This window comes from Schistocerca gregaria, chromosome 1 (genome assembly GCF_023897955.1).
Source record: "Schistocerca gregaria isolate iqSchGreg1 chromosome 1, iqSchGreg1.2, whole genome shotgun sequence".
Taxonomy (NCBI): Eukaryota; Metazoa; Arthropoda; class Insecta; order Orthoptera; family Acrididae; genus Schistocerca; species Schistocerca gregaria.
In genome coordinates, this window is record NC_064920.1 from 186,741,487 (window position 1) to 186,761,968 (window position 20,482).

Here is a 20,482-nt window from a genome sequence, read left to right on the forward strand (position 1 = left end):
ACAACCAGTCTCCCTGTGTTGCACTTAAGAGTATTCTTAACAAATTCTTTATTTTCTAGTTACACTCATTACTTTTGCAGTGAAGAGGTGTGCAGCATAATTCTGGGGTATCAGAATGCCTTCTCATGTTTTTTGGACACAAATAAGTTATATACAGCAAAAAATTCGTTGCTTTGTGATTCTCCAGAGAAATCTGCAACTTCACATGTAAAATGCTTTCCGTTGCCAGTCTTCATATATCCTTTTTTTTCAATATATTATGTTTGCAAAACATTATTCTTTTGATATGTTGGGCTTTTGATGAATCGACTGATGATGATGCTACTATTACACGAGATTTGGTATGCAGTACATTTGCTACTGAGAGGCATGGTAATTAGTTTAGAGAGATCTGTTTCAGCTGTACTAAAGTTCATTTATACTGTGACTGGTTTTGTGATTTTAAAACCCCATCTTCAGGTGTGTGAAATAATTGATTATTATAATGCACAAGATGCAGTTGGGCCAGTCAGTACAAAAGCTCCAGTCATTGCATGCTGACAGAAACTGTCTGTTGCAAGGCAGTTGCACCACTGTCAGTAGTGGTTGATGTTGGCTTTTCAGCCAGCATGCAGTGATTGGAGCCCTTCCACTGAGTGGCGCGACCGCATGTTATGTGCTATCAGATATGATACTTTCATACACTTGAAGATGGGATTTTGAAATCCTGCAACTGGTCGTGGTTTCAATATGTATTAGTACAATTTCAGTGGATCTCTCTATGATTAATCAGATACAAAACACCGATATTTCCGATGGGTCAGAATTGTAGATTATTATTTCAGAGACATTATTAAGTTCGAGTAAACTGACCATTGACATTAGTTCTATGAGAAATCTGTGGTTCTTGATTTAGCCACAAGTGCACTGAAGAAAGTTGTTTAATTTTTATTAACACTTACTTAAGACTAACGTTGACAATAATAAGATTTACAGGGCTGGTTTATTATACTAAACACACACACACACACACACACACACACACACCAACACTGACAGCATGACAGAGAGAGAGACAAAGCTTTTCTTAGAAATTTTCTAATAAACAAAAAACCTTTCGGGACAGATCCTCATATATCAAGCAGTACATAATTTGTTTATGAAGAAAAGTCAGGGGACAAATTTGTGGAGAATGAGATTTTCACTCCTTAGCAGAGGGTGTGCTGATGTGAAACTTCCTGGCAGATTAAAACTGTGTGCCGGACCGAGACTAGAACTCGGTACCTTTGCCTTCCGCAGCCAAGTGCTCTACTATCTGAGCTACCCAAGCACGACTCACGCCCCGTCCTCACAGCTTTACTTCTGCCAGTACCTGGTCTCCTACTTTACAGAAGATCTCCTGCGACGTTGCAGAAATAGCGCTTCTGGATCAAGGTAGGAGACGAGCTACTGGCAGAAGTAAAGCTGTGAGGACGGGGCGTGAGTTGTGCTTGGGTAGCTCAGGTAGTAGAGCACTTGGCTGCGGAAGGCAAAGGTACCGAGTTCGAGTCTTGGTCTGGCACACAGTTTTAATCTGCCAGGAAGCTTCAAATTTGTGGAGGAAGACCATGCCTAAATCAGGTTCAAATGAATGTTATAAAGAATACTGAAGAAATAAATAGAGTTGAGCCGGCCGCGGTGGTCTAGCGGTTCTAGGCGCTCAGTCCGGAACCGCTTACTGCTACGGTCGCAGTTTCGAATCCTGCCTCAGGCATGTATGTGTGTGATGTCCTTAGGTTAGTTAGGTTTAAGTAGTTCTAAGTTCTAGGGGACTGATGACCACAGAGTCCGATAGTGCTCAGAGCCATTTGAAATAAATAGACTTGCTCAGAGCACCTTAGCACAAAGAGCTACAGTACGTCCAACCAGTGTAGTGCATCTAGAGTACTCTGACAGCATGTAAGAGGAAGTATGAAAAAATTATTACTTGCATTCAATGCCTCGTAGAAGTATGGAGAAAGTACAGTTACGGAAAGTGCGTCGATTTTGGCCTTTTATCGAAGGGACAGTACTACTTACTGAATATCTATGTAACGTGAACAAAACACAGCATTTCGGACTGTTGTTGATGTTGTTGTCAGAACTGAGACTGGTTTGATGCAGCTCTCCATGCTACTCTATCCTGTGCAATCTTCTTCATCTCCCAGTACTTACTTACTGCAACGTACATCCTTTCGAATCTGCTTAGTGTATTCATCTCTTGGTCTCCCTCTACGATTTTTACCCTCCCCGTTGCCCTCCAATGCTAAATTTGTGATCCTTTGATGCCTCAGAACATGTCCTACCAACTGGTCCCTTCTTCTTGTCAAGTTGTGCCACAAACTCCTCTTCTCCCCAATTCTATTCAATACCTCCTCATTAGTTATGTGATCTACCCATCTAATCTTCAGCATTCTTCTGTAGCACCACATTTCGAAAGCTTCTATTCTCTTCTTGTCCAAACTATTTATCGTCCATGTTTCATTTCCATACATGGCTACACTCCATACAAATAGATTCAGAAATGACTTCCTGACACTTAAATCTATACTCGATTTTAACAAATTTCTGTTCTTCAGAAACTCTTTCCTTGCCATTGCCAGTCTACATTTTATATCCTCTCTACTTCGACCATCATCAGTTATTTTGCTCCCCAAAATAGCAAAACTCATCTACTACTTTAAGTGTCTCATTTCCTAATTTAATTCCCTCAGCATCATCCAACTTAATTCGACTATATTCCATTATCCTCGTTTTGCTTTAGTTGATGTTCATCTTATCCATTCCGTTCAACTGCTCTTCCAAGTCCTTTGCTGTCTCTGACAGAATTACTATGTTATTGGAGAACCTCGAGGTTTTTATTTCTTCTCCATGGACTGTAATATCTACTCCGAATTTTTCTTTTGTTTCCTTTACAGCTTGCTCAATATACAGATTGAATAACATCGGGGATAGACTACAGCCCTGTCTCACTCCCTTCCCAACCACTGCTTCCCTTTCATGCCCCTCGACTCTTATAACTGCCATCTGCTTTCTGTACAAATTGTAAATAGCCTTTCGCTCCGTGTATTTTACCCCGTTGTAATTTGTACGGACAGGCACGCGGGTGCCGGGGCGCTGTGCCTGGCAGCCGAGGCCGGCTGCCGCGAGGCGGTGCGCGCGCTCTCTGCGCCCGCGGCCGCCGGGCCCGACGCGTGGGGCAGCACGGCGCTGCAGTGGGCGGCGGCGCGCGGCCAGGACGCGGCGGTGGCGCTGTTGCTGGAGGAGGGCCGCGCAGACGTGCGCGCCGCGGACCGGGACGGCGTGACGGCGCTGCACGCGGCCGCCGCCCGCTGCGGCGCGCCCACCGTGGAGGCGCTGCTGCGCGCCGGCGCGGACCCGGCCGCCGCGGACGGCGAGCTGGCGCTGCCGCTGCACTGGGCGGCCGCCGCGGGCAACACGGCCGCGCTCGCCGCGCTGCTGGAGGCGTGCCGCGGCCGCACGTGCGACCCGCCCGACGCCACCGGCCAGACGCCGCTGCACTACGCGGCGCGCGCCGGCTGCGTGGTCGCGGTGCGCGCGCTGCTGGCCGCGGGCGCCTACCGGCGCGCCCTGTGTGCCGGCGGCAGGACGCCGCTGCACGTCGCGGCCTTCCACGCGCGACCCGCCACCGTGCGCCTGCTGCTGGCCGACGGCGCGCAGGACGTCAACAGGCCCGACGACCACGGGCAGACGCCGCTCTACTGCGCAGCCGTGGGCGGCAGCATCGCGGCGGCCGCCCTCCTGCTCGCGGCCGGCGCCGACAAGGCGGTCTGCAATAAGGCCGGCTTCTCCCCGCAACGGGTGGCGCTCGACCAGGGCCGCCACGACCTGGCCGCGCTTCTGGACGAGAACGACGACAGCCCGGTCGTCGACGAACGCACGGTTAGTACGACTCTCCGTAGACTGACCTAAATTAGTTAGTATCTATCGTTCGAAACTCGAAGTTGCAACGAGTACACTGCTCAGAAAATAACTTGACTCGTACATGCTCAGTTGGCAGAGGGTACACAGGTCCGCTGTTGTAAATAATCACCACAGCACAGGGCAGTTTGACAGATGCATATCTCACGTAACTTAGCCACACCCAATGATCCTGCAAATGACAGTATTAACTGATTAACTCAGTGTGACCACTACATTGACAAATAAACAGGGTGGCCTGAGAATTAACTCCCTATTAAATTTGTTTATAACTTTTTAAATACTTAAACAATTTTCACGAAACACAATTGAGACGTCCGCTAAACCCGCTGGGCAGAACAGGTAATAGGCTTGTGGAAAGGGCCAAGGTCTGAGGTCAGTTTCTGCTTCTAATTGTCATTTATTGAAATTTTGCAACTCTTTCACAGCTGAAGGCCTCCAACAAGAAATCTTAACAACATAAAAATCCAATTACGATAGCAATAAAATAATTAAAAAACAACATACGCAAAGTGCAATACAAATGGCGGAGGCCCACAATTAATATCCAAAACTTTAGAAAATATAATCATAGACACTTAAAGGCACAAGGCCAACAAGAAACCTTAAAAAAACTAAAAAATTCTAGTAAGATAGCAATAAAATAATTTAAAACCCAAAAGCCTACATTTGCAAGGTGCAACACAAATGGCTGAGAACCACAATTAAATTTCAAAACTTCAGAATACAGTACCATAGACCTTTAAAGGCAGAAGACCAGCATGTTTAACAACAAGAAATCTTAGAAATCAACAACATAAAATCCAGTTAAGATAGTAATAAAATAATATCAAGAAACAACATATGCAAAGTGCAATACCAATGGCTGATGGCCACAATCAAACTTCAAAATTTCAAAATATATTACCACAATCTTTAAAGGCAGAAGGCCACAGTGTTTAAGCTTGAAAGGTAAATTTTAAAATTAATATTGCAAAATTTTAAGGGACAAACATTAACCATAAGCCTAAAACTTAAATTGCTGACAACAGATAATTAAACACCGCTGACACTCAGAAGGCATCCAGGGAGATCGCTCTGTCATTGTTCACTTAGGTGAGACAGGTGGTGAGACCAACTATACTTGATCCGTCGGAACCCAACCAGAGGGCGGCCACGGACCAACCGACACAACAACTTGCTTCCCATCAATCAGCACATGAGAACCCCAACTGGCAGTGTTCCAAACGTGATAATCCACAATGGAGTACATATTAGTTGTCAAAATTGGACAGCGACATTGATGAGGAAAGGACATTGCCTAAAATTACCTTAGTGGCCAGGGCAGGTAACCGGAACACTAGCAGCCACTAGGCAGAAAATTCTGCCGGTACACTTGAATTTGAAACACAGTAATAGTTAACTCGCTCATAAGAACACTGGGCAGGTAACCGGAACACTAGCGGCCACAAGACAGAAAATTCCATTGGTGCACTCAAATCTTAGTCGACCAAAATAGTTAATTGCACCGCATGGTGGCTAAATCTCAGCAGTAGAACCATTCGGTGTTGCTCACCAGAGAACACCAGTACGCTTCCACCACACCATGAATAGACATGGCTTGCGTAGTTGAAACCACCACTCCACTTTGACGTCCTGAGTCAGTGAACCACGAAGCTCGTAGCGATCGGACAGCTCCACACACACTCCAACACTGCACAGGGACTGCCAGCAGCCCCAGCCAACTGCACCATGCAGAAAACTTCCCTCGTCCGCAACAACCGACTGACTCTCCAGAATGCCGACAACATCTAAAATCGTCGTCAATAGACACAACACCAACTACACACACAACCTGACAAACACTTGAATGAAGAACTGAACGATACACAATAGCAACTAAGGGTGCACGAAGACAAATCGGGAATCGATGCAAACACACACAGCCAACTCATGAATGATGGGTGAACCCAAACGCGTCGTCCAGTAGGACGACTGACCGACGGTCCACCAAAACCGTGGGCAGGCTCAGGTGATGCGTGGCGGCAATGGTTGGTGAGCCATGTCGACACAGGCCTTGCTGCTGCTACTCCAACCTGGCTGCATCAGTGCCGCATTGCAAATAGCCGACTCATGAACAATAGGTGAGGCAAAAAGCGTCATCCGATTGGGCAACTGACCGACGATCCACCAAGACTGTGGCCCAGCTTAAGTGATGCGTGGCGGCAATGGTCAGATGAGCCATGTCGACGCAGACCTCACTGCTCCAACCCGGCTGCACTAGTGCCACATTGCAACTGCCCGAATGGCAGGTCCGGACTGCACTCCCGACGCATCCCCAACTGACTGGCAGCCCCAGCCTTGCGACCCAAATTGCCTATCCGAACTGCTGCCCGACAGACAACGACCGGGAAGTAATAGCAGTCCGGCAAAGATACTACGAGAGGGAATATATTGATATGCGCTGCTACCGCTTTGTCATGGTCAGGCAAAACAGCAACTCAGTGACAGTAGTAATTTAAATTAACGTAGTGAGATGGGAGTATGTTAAAAACAGAGTGTAAAATAGATTGTGGCGGGAACACGAGCCACGCACAGCTCAAAAATGTGTTGTTCCTTAGAATAGTAGAACTGTTATGCACCATTAAAATTCAGCATAAGTGTCACTGTTACCTACCAGATTCTGCAAATGGATGTGGATGTTTGTGGTAGACTTCTGTAGGTAATCGCCAGCTGGGGTGGCCGAGCGGTTCTAGGCGATACAGTCTGGAACCGCACGACCGCTACGATCGCAGGTTTGAATCCTGCCACGGGCATGGATGTGTGTGATGTCCTTAGGTTAATTAGGTTTAATTAGTTCTAGGTTCTAGGGGACTGATGAACTCAGAAGTTAAGTCCCATAGTGCTCAGAGCCATTTGAACTATTTTTTTTGTAGGTAATCCAGCAGTATATTTCCAAGAACTTGGTTAATTCGGTCCTCCAGTTCATCAAGAGTTTTGGTTTTGTGTGATGAACTTCCTCTTTTGCCCCACCCCCAGAGGAACAAATTGCATGGCATTAGATCAAGACCCTTTGTCACACGTTCGAGGGGGTCGTGGCATCCCAACCACCCTCCTAGAAAATGAGTGTCGAGCCACCCAAGGACAGGATAAGGGGAAAGATAAAGATTATGTCATCCTAGTTATTCCATGTGGAACAATATCGTGAACACAGTTTCCAAGCATAGCAAGGTACTGTTCTGCATTCATTGTGTCCCAAATGAGATATGGGCCCACAACGTTTTTAGATGTCATGCTGCACTATTCGGTGACCTTTGGTCGATGTTGGCTTTGTACAGCAACCATCCTTGGATCCTCTGTTGCTCAATAATAACATCTGCGATGGTCACCACGGCTTCATCTCATCATAGGATATAATTATCACACCAATCCTCATACCAAGCAAACATAATCTCTCCATATTCCATTACAGTCTTCCAGCAATAATTCCTGGCAGTAATGTGGTTTCCATGGACGAAAATTCAACTCTTTCATCCACCGACACGAGATGGCTGTCTTTGTGATTTCTGATAACTTCGAGTGAAAATTTTCTGTAGGACCTGCACATTTTCCTCTGCCCTTGATGTTGAGGGTTCCCACTTCTCTTAACATCTGGTGTCTGATGCAGAACCTGTCTCTGTTACCTTTGAGTGGCAATTCCTTATAGTCTCTGAATCTACCGAGGCACAAGGTCCTTTCACTCTTCGCCTCCATCTCTGTACTTGTATCATAGATGCCAGAATGACAGCTGAGCCCTCTAATACAAGGCTAGATGTTGCACCATTATCCCCCAATGATATCGCAAATGACATAAAAGAAATGAGATATAATACAATACACTCTACGACTATAAGGAACAAAATGTTTTTTTTGTTTCTTGGAAATTAGCAAAGTATTAGAAAAGTTATAAACAAATTTCAAAAAGGAGTTAATACTCGCCCAGCCTATAGCGTGCAAAGCCAATGTTCTCTCACTAGACTACTGAAAAATAAATAGTCACACAAAAACGGATCAACCAGACCAAAACAAGCCCAACTGACGGTTGGCAGCAAAAAATCTCCTAAAACAAAGAAAGATAAAAAATAGTCTAGCATGGAACATTGGTTACTATGATACTGACATTGTAAAAGAAAAAATATGTGTCAAGAAAAGCATGTCCCTGATGACCTGTACTTCAGTATTACCTAAATATAATATTTTCATCTAGATCTTTCCTGAAATAGTGAAGCCTTGCAAAGTACTTGTGCCCGTTTTTCCCCTCGTTCTTTACTCTCTTTATTGTGCAACTCGAATAGATATTCCTGTATCCCCTGAGCAATCTTTTTAATGAGTTTGTTGCTTCTTCATTTGCCTGTTCTAACAAAAACTTTGTGGCAGTGCGTTTAATCGCACTTGCAGAACCTAAGGCGCGAAAAGTCTGTGGTGCCTTGCTAGGTAGTAAACAGATCACAATAAAAACACTTTTACCGTACGCAAGTAGCCTACTGACAGTTAACTGGGGCAGTCACCCCCTCAGAACAGCGGGATGGACTCGTCCAACACACGGGACGATAAAGCGTTTCTGCGCAGGGGTCGCGTTACTGTGCGTTAGCCTAGCCCTAAGGCGTGACCTCTGCTGTCTGCAGGCAGCTGTCACAACGCTCCACTCTCTGTGGCCACAGAAAATCTCTTTCAGCTCTCTAGCTCTCGCAAAAATTCGTAAAAAAATCTTAAATCCACGTACAGTACAGATTTCTATATCGTCTCTTACAATGTCAAAAAACTGTTCTTAAATTTAATTATGTCCATGCTTATGTTAATTTTTCTACCCTTCTCTCAAACGACTGCAACTTCTCACGTCATATAAGAATTTAAAAAATCAGTGAAAATAGCAAGTTTTGGTCCAGCATTTGGTGACAGCTAGCTTCTGGCAAATCACGCTATTTCCATGTTTCCAACATTTTTGATCAGGTCATATTTCGAGAATTTTGAACTCACTGAAATACCTCTTTTCCATTGAATAACGAAATACCTTGACCTTTCCAGAGCTGAATATCACAGTGTTTTTGATGTGTATCAGCTTCAGCTGTTTGCAATTTTGCCAACATTTAACTTTTATAAAGTAAACCTCGTACCCCCTCCAGAACCCGTGTAAAAATTCTGAAATTCACGTACGCCCCACTTTCAACTACTTTCGTAGCATATCGTATGTCACACGAATTCGCTACATGCATCTCGTACTTGTCAACTGCTCACTGAGAACCGACAGTGCATATGAACAGAGAGCATGTTACGAAGAATTCAGAAAAGGGCGCTTTTGTGGACTGAGTGGCGTGCAACACTAAGTCTGATGGAAGTGCCCCTGGTTGTCCTTGGCCTATACCCTTTGGATTCACAGATAAGCAGGTGTGAGCAGCGTACTGTCTTCAAAGAGGAGGTACAGTTTGCTTCTGATCACAGGCTCGTTGCAAAGTTGGAAGTGAAAAAAGGTGAATGAGAGTTACAATTTGACTTGGAAAGTATTACAATGGGCAGAAGTGTGCTCTACGTGGCCATTTCGAGCGTCGGTGTACGGCGCGAAATGATGCACATACAACGGTCATGAAGTGCTATGTTTCTTGGCTGGTCACAGTCCACACCACAATATTTATTCACAACAAAAAGCAGAACAGATAGAAGATGCTTTGGTCAGGTAGAAAGGAAATGAGTACATATAGGCCAATTCAGACGAGAATAGGTAAGTGATTAACAGCTAGTTGTTTACAGACCCGCTATCAGAGCAACAATCAATATGTGGACGAGCATGTTTCCGCCTTCTGTTTTGTTCACAGTTGTCATATCGCTCCGTGGACGACGTTTACGGCCACTAACGTAAATGCTGTGATTAGTTTTCGTCATTTGCTTCGTTTCCTTGTCCTGAACTTTTTTTTTTAGATACGATTCGCAAAAGAATATGTGCAGCTAATAGCGAAAGTGAGCAGCAAAGTGATAAGAATATTACAATCCCACAACGCGAACTCAGTCTTAAAGATAAACCGAAAACGGACGAGGAAAACAGTGCAGAATTGCGTACCTGTTGCTTCCACAGCTATATTGAGCATGCAAGTACCAGCAGACTGCCGACATCGCCCCTTCTTAGGTGTATTACTCGGCAAAGCGAACTGGTTACATGGCCAGGGTGACAGCACCATCGTTTTTACGCCCAAGGAGCAGGGAGGGGAGATACCAATAGCGTATGTTCCAGTGGAAACCTTACAAAAGGCAGCACCACTAATAACGTCTTACCTGATAGACCTATTAAATGACACTCTGCGGCAGGGTTGTTGTAGTTGTGGTCTTCAGTCCTGAGACTGGTTTGATGCAGCTCTCCATGCTACTCTATCCTGTGCAAGCTTCTTCATCTCCCAGTACTTACTGCAACCTACATCCTTCTGAATCTGCTTAATGTATTCATCTCTTGGTCTTCCTCTACGATTTTTACCCTCCACGCTGCCCTCCAATGCTAAATTTGTGATCCCTTGATGCCTCAGAACATGTCCTACCAACCGGTCCCTTCTTCTAGTCTAGTTGTGCCACAAGCTCCTCTTCTCCCCAATTCTATTCAATACCTCCTAATTAGATACGTGGTCTACCCATCTAATCTTCAGCATTCTTATGTAGCACCACATTTCGAAAGCTTCTATTCTCTTCTTGTCTAAACTATTTATCGTCCACGTTTCACTTCCATACATGGCTACATTCCATACAAATAGATTCAGAAATGACTTCCTGACACTTAAATCTATACTCGATTTTAACAAATTTCTGTTCTTCAGAAACTCTTTCCTTGCCATTGCCAGTCTACTTTTTATATCCTCTCTACTTCGACCATCATCAGTTATTTTGCTCCCCAAATAGCAAAACTCCTTTACTACTTCAAGTGTCTCATTTCCTAATCTAGTTCCCTCAGCATCACCCAAATTAATTCGACTGCATTCCATTATCCTAGTTTTGCTTTTGTTTGTGTTCATCTTATATCCTCCTTTCAAGACACTGTCCATTCCGTTCAATTGCTCTTCAAAGTCCTTTGCTGTCTCTGACAGAACTACAATGTCATAGGCGAACCTCAAAGTTTTTATTTCTTCTCCATGGATTTTAATTCCTACTCCGAACTTTTCTTTTGTTTCCTCTATTGCTTGCTCAATATACAGATTGAATAACATCGGGGATAGGCTACAAGCCTCTCTCACTCCCTTCCCAATCACTGCTTCCCTCACACGCCCTTCGACTTTTATGACTAACATCTGGTTTCAGTACAAATTGTAAAACAGCCTTTCGCTCCCTGTATTTTACCCCTGCCACCTTCAGAAGTTGAAAGAGAGTATTCCATTCAACATTGTCAAAAGCTTTCTCTAAGTCTACAAATGCTAGAAACGTAGGTTTACATTTCCTTAATCTTTCTTCTAAGATAAGTCGTAGGGTCAGTATTGCCTCACGTGTACCAACATTTCTACAGAATCCAAACAGACCTTCCCCAGCTTCTACCAGTCTTTCCATTCGTCTGTAAAGAATTCGCGTTAGTATTTTGCAGCTGTGACTTATTAAACTGATAGTTTGGTAATTTTAACATCTGTCAACACCTGCTTTCTTTGGGATTGGAATTATTACATACATCTTGAAGTCTGAGGGTACTTCGCCTGTCTCATACATCTTGCTCAGCAGATGGTAGAGTTTTGTCAGGACTGGCTCTCCCAAGGCCGTCAGTAGTTCCAATGGAATGTTGTCTACTCCGGGGGCCTTGTTTCGACTCAAGTCTTTCAGTGCTCTGTCAAACTCTTCACGCAATATCATATCTCCCATTTCATCTTCATCTACATCCTCTTCCATTTCCATAATATTGTCTTCAAGTACATCGCCCTTGTATGGTCCCTCTATATACTCCTTCCACCTTTCTGCTTTCCCTTCTTTGCTTAGAACTGGGTTTCCATCTGAGCTCTTGATATTCATACAAGTGGCTCTGTTTAATCCAAAGGTCGCTTTAATTTTCCTGTAGGCAGTATTTATCTTACCCCTAGTGAGATAAGCCTGTACGTCCTTACATTTGTCCTCTAGCCATCCCTGCTTAGCCATTTTGCGCTTCCTGTCGATCTCATTTTTGAGACGTCTGTATTCCTTTTTGCCTGCTTCATTTATTGCATTTTTATATTTTCTCCTTTCATCAATTAAATTCAATATTTCTTCTTTTACCCAAGGGTTTCTACTAGTCCTCGTCTTTTTACCTATTTGATCCTCTGCTGTCTTCACTATTTCATCCCTCAAAGTTACCCATTCTTCTTCTTCTGTATTTCTTTCCCCCATTCCTGTCAGTTGTTCCCTTATGCTCTCCCTGGAACTCTGTACAACCTCTGGTTCTTTAAGTTTATCCAGGTCCCATCTCCTTAAATTCCCACCTTTTTGCAGTTTCTTCAGTTTTAATCTACAGTTCATAACCAATAGATTGTGGTCAGAGTCCACATCTGCCCATGGAAATGTCTTACAATTTAAAACCTGGTTCCTAAATCTCTCTCTTACCATTATCTATCTGATACCTTTTAGTATCTCCAGGGTTCTTCCATGTATACAACCTTCTTTCATGATTCTTAAACCAAGTGTTAGCTATGATTAAGTTATACTCTGCACAAAATTATACCAGACGGCTTCCTCTTTCATATCTTCGGCAGGGTAGGGTGCCTGCAAAAAAATGTTCAAATGGCTCTGAGCACTATAGGACTTAACATCTTAGGTCATCAGTCCCCTAGAACTTAGAACTACTTAAACCTAACTAACCTTAGGACATCACACAACACCCAGCCATCATGAGGCAGAGAAAATCCCTGACTCCGCCGGGAATCGAACCTGGGAACCCGTGCGTGGGAAGCGAGAACGCTACCGCATGACCACGAGTTGCGGGCAGGGTGCCTGCACCATGGAAAACAGCCAACACTATAACCATCAAAAAATCAGTAAAGACCCATCAGGACCTAAGACATACAGACCTGTATGCTTTATCAACTCCCTAGCTAAGTGGAACAGCTCCAATGTAACTGCCTATGGGAACATACGGAACACTTAGCCTTAGCCCTAACCACTATGGGTTCAAAGTAGACAAACCAGTCGACAGTACAGTAAATGCAGTCTTTCACTCCATAGGGAACACTGAATTTAAGTATGCTGTCGCTATCTTAATCGCCATTGTAGGCACGTTCAACAGTCTTTGGCCCCTTGCATTGTCTGCTCGACTCCATGACCTTCAGGTACCAGAATCCAGTACAATAGATCACTCAGTTAGTGCATATACTGAGTCGCAGAATGATAGGCAGAAAATGGAAAGTAGTCAAAAAGATTACATAGGATGCCCCCAAGGATTCATTCATGGACCTATGTTTTGGGATATCGCAATCTAACTAGATGAGTACTGGCACATTGATGAGGTCGTGGCAAAGCAATGACCTGTGTGCCAGTTTCTTGCAGACAACAGTCGACACTACAGAGCAAAGCCTGTGGTATCCTGCACATTATACAACAATGGTGTAACACAAACAAATTAACAATCGCAGCGACCGGCCAGTGTGGGCGAGCGGTTCAGGCTCTTCAGTCTGGAACCGCGCGACCGCTACGGTTCTAGGGTACTGATGACCTCAGAAGTTAAGTCCCATAGTGCTCAGAGCCATTTGAAAAATCGCAGTGCACAAGACAGCATATGAACTAGGTGCAAGGAATATTACAACAACACCCATCGACTGAAATGTACATCATAAATATCAATCAGTGGTGAGCTTCGCAGCAAGAGTATGGGCACGTCTGCTTGCTCCTAGTGACTAGCATGAATGGTGTGAGGCTGTCGTGAGCATTCTGTACTCTCTCAACAGAGGCACTCTGTGTGGTGTTGGCTCTCTTCCTGATTGACAAAACTATCAGATATCGGACTGTGTTCTGCTGGCTTGAGAGAGGAAGACACGATAAGATCAGTAATATACGAGGTGCATTCAAGTTCTAAGGCCTCTGATTTTTTTTCTGGACTGGAAAGAGATAGAAACATGCGCATTGGTTTAAAATGAGGCCGCATTCATTGTCAATACGTCCCAGAGATGGCAGCACCGTACGGCAGCGGCGAGAATGAGAACTGTTTTAAATACTTAAAATGGCGACGTTTTCCTTACTTGAACAGCGTGCAATCATTCGTTTTCTGAATTTGCGTGGTGTGAAACCAATTGAAATTCATCGATAGTTGAAGGAGACATGTGGTGATGGAGTTATGGATGTGTCGAAAGTGATTTCGTGGGTGCGACAGTTTAATGAAGGCAGAACATCGTGTGACAACAAACCGAAACAACCTTGGGCTCGCACAAGCCGGTCTGACGACATGATCGAGAAAGTGGAGAGAATTGTTTTGGGGAATCGCCGAATGACTGTTGAACAGATCGCCTCCAGAGTTGGCATTTCTGTGGGTTCTGTGCACACAATCCTGCATGACGACCTGAAAATGCGAAAAGTGTCATCCAGGTGGGTGCCACGAATGCTGATGGACAACCACATGGCTGCCCGTGTGGCATATTGCCAAGCAATGTTGACACACAACGACAGCATGAATGGGGCTTTCTTTTCGTCGGTTGTGACAATGGATGAGACTTGGATGCCATTTTTCAATCCTGAAACAAAGTGCCATTCAGCTCAATGGAAGCACACAGATTCATCGCCACCAAAAAAATTTTGGGTAACCGCCAGTGCTGAAAAAATGATGGTGTCCATGTTCTGGGGCAGCGAGGGCGTAATCCTTACCCATTGCGTTCCAAAGGGCACTACGGTAACAGGTGCATCCTACGAAAATGTTTAAATTCCTTCCTGCACTGCAACAAAAACGTCCGGGAAGGGCTGCACGTGTGCTGTTTCACCAAGACAACGCACCCGTACATCGAGCTAACGTTACGCAACAGTTTCTTCGTGATAACAACTTTGAAGTGATTCCTCATGCTCCCTACTCACCTGACCTGGCTCCTAGTGACTTTTGGCTTTTTCCAACAATGAAAGACACTCTCCGTGGCCAAACATTCACCAGCCGTGCTGCTATTGCCTCAGCGATTTTCCAGTGGTGAAAACAGACTCCTAAAGAAGTCTTTGCCGCTGCCATGGAATCATGGCGTCAGCGTTGTGAAAAATGTGTACGTCTGCAGGGCGATTACGTCGAGAAGTAACACCAGTTTCATCGATTTCGGGTGAGTAATTAATTAGAAAAAAAATCGGAGACCTCAGATCTTGAATGCACCTCGTAACAGGGGAAGACATCGAACACGAATGCCAACTAAATTCTTGGTGGTTCTCACCCGAAGTGAGAACAAAATGATAAAAGCTGGTTTACACCTTGTTCCCGAACATCAGGAAATGGTTGTGGATGAATCATGCCAATCCTGGCTGTAGCATCATTCGTCTCCTGACTGATCATGGCCCATATCCAACACACTTACAACACTTCTCACTTTCTGCGGATGGCAACTGACAATGTAGTGAATATAGGTCCTCCAAACTCATCAAGCTACACTGACAATGGTACTCACACACTCAGTGAAATGCAACAGGAATAAAAACAGGGACTCACACAAATGAGGGCAACTCAATGAAGTAACAGACGTCATCTTCAAGACATAACACACCGTCTGTAAACAAATCAGATCTCGCAGGCATCGTAATAGACGACAAACAGGCGAATAGGTTAATCAGATGAGGACTCCAGTACAACAGACTCTCGAGCACCGACACAGAGGATATTAACACTTGAAGAATAACATATAGACACCCAAACATAAGAACAGCTAACACAGATCAAGCCAGAGTGTCATATGTTACATAATCATCGCTAGTTATTGCATCAGGTCCCACTTTAAACGTGTTATTATAAAGACATACATCTTTTTAGTATAGAGTGGTGTACTGGGCACCATGCTAGAGCACTAACCTAGAATGAAGCAGACTGGAATATTTAAACACCTTTTTTAAGTAATCTAGGGAGGCACTGCGCAGGGACATCTGGCTAGAGGACACATTCTGAGACCTACCCTAACAGTGCAGGTGAAGGCAAGTCTACTGCTAAATCTGTCGCATTTTCTTTTAACATTACTCGTATATCAAAATTGTTTTCTTTTATAATTTTCTGTTTCCAGTTTCATGTATAATAGTTTAATAATTACGAGGGTTGGAACTTAAATAGTGGCAACTATTCATTCACAACCGATACAAAAGAGTTACATGTTTGCACCTGTTCCTGTCCTTCAAAGTAGTCACCAGCGTTGTGCAGAACACGTCGCCAGCGATGTGGAAGGCGTAGTATACCGTTAGGAGAGCCTCTTCTGTTGATGGTGCGAATGGAGCAGTCTACTGCCTCTCGAATCTCTGGAACAGTTCTGATGCGATTGGCACGAAGTGGTTCCTTGATCTTCGGAATCAAATCATAGCCACAAGGACTTTAAGTCCGTGGATTATTGTGGATGGTACAGTACTTCCCAGTCCCATCGACCGAACAGAGCAGCCACTGCTTGCGCTGTATGCGCCCGCGCATTGTCGTGCAAAATGATGGGTGGGTTGCGCAGAAAGTGTTGCCGCTTCTTTCGTAAAGCTGGTCGCAGGTGATGCTCCAAAAACGAACAGTAATACTGTGCATTGACGGTCTGCCGTGGATGAACGTAATCCGTTAGGACAACACCATCACAGTGGTACACGAGCATCACCATAACTTTCACCATACTGGGGCTCTGACGCACTTTCGACTTTCGCGGCGACCCATAAAGACACCATTCGTTGGATTGGGGTTTCAGTTTTGGCTGGCACGGTGTGGCCCATGTCTCATCCAGTGTTACAATACGGCGTAAGAAAGCCTTCCCTTCGCGCTCATAGCGCTCCTGAACAGCGTCGTAACGCATCCATTTTTGCATTTCCGTCAAGTCATGCAGAACCCATAGTGATCCAATTTTTCGCATGCCCAGGCGTTCCTTCAGGCTGTGAGGCACAATCGTATGCCCTAATCCGGTTTCCTGGACGAGCTCACGAATCGTACGGCGTCGATAACTGTCCACTAACGCGGCAACAGCATGCACTTTTTCTTCAGAGACGCTAGGACCATCTGCCCAATGCATGTCTGCCACAGTTGGCCGACCTTCGTTGAAGGCTTTTACGCAAAGTGTCATTGTTCTGTACGGCAATGCCGATTCCCCGCACACCTCTTGAAGACCTTGATGACACTGTCGTGCTGTACGAACTCTGGCACATTCAATCATGATCCATCTCCGTTGTTCCTATTTCGAAAACATAGTGACACCGATACATTAGACCGCTCGCTCACAAGTGACTATGTCTCCCTTATTGTGCGCACACCGGTGACTTAGGACGGGCGAGTCCATTTGCTCGTAGGTAAGGTAGGTATGTCAACAATGTGTGCTGTCAGTGACAATAGTAGATTCCATTGCATAGTGTCTCCATAGCAGTGTTGCCACTATTTAAGTTCCAATCCTTGTATAACACAGCTGCCATTTACATAAAGAAGGAAGACAAAAGATATCCACAAGGCACCACCTCCACATGTGTTTCATGAGCAACAGAGGCCATGGCCTCAGCTGCAAAGCCAAGAGTTGTTTGGTGTGAGTAATTGGTTCTGGTTAAATGGACTGAATGAAGCATTACAGCTTGCACCAAACTTACTAGACGAAGGGGTCCAGTAGTCCAAACGAAGCACGAAAAAAATCTGGCAGTGCTGTAGCTCCAACAACCGTGCAAGTGGAGCACTATTATATAACAAGGCACTGAACGAAATAACCACTTGGAACAAGAATAGAACCAGAAAGTGCAATATTTCTCATATTAACTTCTCATGTTGCTTTACTGTAGTATTTGTAAAATTACATTCCTCAGTGAAGTCGCTATTTTCCACAGTAGTGTCTGTTGATTTGTCAAGTGCTGTTTCAGTCGCAGATTGTTATGCCGACTCTCTGTTCTAATATATGACACTGATTTTATCACATTTTTAGTCACTTCGCCCATTAACTTATCTATCCTCCAGTAGTCATTACAGTCCCCCTCTGGCGTGATACACGCCCTTTCAAGTCTTCTAACGTCACAATAGTTAAAGACAATATCACTAGAGCAAAAACAAAATTGACTATATGCTTTTTTTATTAACGTTTTTGATTGGCAATACCAAGGCCTCCTGTTTGAGGCTTTCTGGTGGGATGGTCTGGTAGGATATCCACTCAGCTTTGAAAGGCCAACTATATAATGTTATTTGAATATGAAACAACGAAATTGACATGCAAGTCACTGTAGTGGTGATACAGTATGCGCAGAAAAAGCATTTTACCTGCACAGCGGATGCCAGCGCGAGGTAGCATGATCCTGCACGAAGAATTTCCTTGTGCTATCTAATGAGGTAGCATGCACTGGGAGCAGGGTGGCGGCACTGGCGGCAGGGTAGATACGCCGAGCTAGAATGTTCGAGACGTTTCTTACCAGCATTGGCGCCGCTGCGGAAGACGCGCGCTGTTCGGGTAGAACAAAGGTGCACGTGCTCACATCAGGTACTCTGCTGTCCTTCTCAAAATATTTTACAGAAATTATTCGCTACAAAGCTGATTCTATCGCTACTTACAGCTTCACGATGATCTGCCTATCTTTTTGTTAACCGTTATACTTACTACGATAATCACGGATAGTTCGAATGAAAAATCGGGGTCGCTATGAATTTGTGTTTGGTGCATGTTACGTCATGCGTTGCTGCATATGAAATGTAGGTAACATATTAAATTTGCCTTTAGACTTGGGAGGAGACTTACATTTGTATCCAACCTTAAGGAAATGGATTTTACATGCTACACTAACATCCTCCTGTGTCAGTGACAGTATGGCTATAGCAATCCATCCAGCATATTTCATGAACGATTCAAGATATCGAAACAGGATTTTGTCAAATGGTAGCACACAAAATCGCAAGGAGAAACTGTGTGGGTGTGCAACAGCATAAGTGAAGAGTTAAACATTCATTTTTATACTGACAACGAGCTATTCCATAAGCTATCCTTAGTTGTTCATTATAATAGACTACGATTTAGGATTCTGCCGCAATTACAACATCGTCAGCATGCTGGTGTTTCGATAAAAGAAGCAGAATTTATCGTGGTCAACAAGAGAAATTTCTTACTCTGAACTCGCCACTGATGACACATCTCTGAAGGGAAAAATAAGTTAAACAGGTCAGGAAAAAAAATAACCTTTGTAAAGGATTTTATTTCTACACCTCAGAGATATGTCAAATATGAAAAAATAATCAAATAGAGTACCAACTTCTTGTCCCTTCTCATGTGCAGGACGAGGGACTAAACTATTTCGTTTCAAGTATCTTGTAGTTTGTGAGAGATATTAACAAACTATTTCCATCTGGACAAGTAGTCAGCTGACTTCTGCAAGTCACCATGTTCGGCTTTATGAAATAGACTTTCTAAATGAGAATTATTATTCAGAAGCTAAAAAGCAGCATAGTCCTATTTGAAAAAAAAAGGACGAAGTTTGATACCTCCATCTCTATGAATATAAAGATTACGAAAACATGCTGCATATTTTTTATGAGCGACTTATACTAACTCGTCTCAAGGACACACACACACTATATATATATATATATATATATATATATATATATATATATATATATATATATATAACATTCGTACCTAATTTGGTTTATTTGTTTCATCTTTCTCAAATTATTGAAGTGTAGGGTGAAAATCCTTTGTTAGGTTTCCGCTCTTGATGTTCTCTATTAGAAACATCTAGGTTACGGGATACCACAGATGTTGCAACAGCAATGGTGGTGTATTTAGTCTGACTTGTAAATTTTTCTTCTTTCAGAGCAGTGTCATCAGCAGCGAGTTCTGAGTTATATTCTCCTGTTTCTACGTAAAATGTGGCTTCTTTTACCAAAAATAACAGTGATTACACACTTTAACTTCAGTAACATGCTAATGTAATCGTAACTACGACAGAGTACCGTATTATTAAACAAACTGCTGATGAAAAGACAGGTCAATAACTCATTGTCAGTATAAAAATGAATGAGTAATCACTTCACTTACGTTGTTGTACATACAATTTCTCCTTTCACCAGCTCCCAATAATCGTTAAAAACATCATTCCAATGAAAATACCTGTAGTTACTTCTGTCGCGATATGCTTGAAACTTTCACCCGGTAACCACATGCTAAAATACACTTCTTTTCACGTGCTGCCATTTGCGATATACTCTAGAACTGTTTATGAACTGTGATGGATGGATGAGTGGCTTTAGCCATATCATTGCTCGCCGGGCAGAACTGAATGCAACATTTAAAATCCATTTTCTCAAGATTGAAGACAGAAATAAACCTCCTCCTAAACTTAAATAAAAATTAAATAGGTGATCTAAATTTGATACACACCAATGTATGACCTAACATGAACCAAACACAAACTCCAGCGACACACGTTTCTCATAGCAAACTATTCAAATCTTGGG

At 43.8% G+C, this 20,482-nt stretch overlaps 1 protein-coding gene across 1 annotated transcript in view; it reads left to right on the plus strand.

Moving 5' to 3' along the window:
* The window catches only part of LOC126336571 (serine/threonine-protein phosphatase 6 regulatory ankyrin repeat subunit A-like), a 129,709-nt gene that overhangs the window by 93,219 nt on the left and 16,008 nt on the right, over positions 1-20,482 (plus strand). Inside the window, exon 3 of the mRNA XM_050000464.1 lies at positions 3,096-3,900. Within this exon, the coding sequence (XP_049856421.1) occupies positions 3,096-3,900 (805 nt within the window). The remainder of the gene's footprint in view (positions 1-3,095; positions 3,901-20,482) is intronic.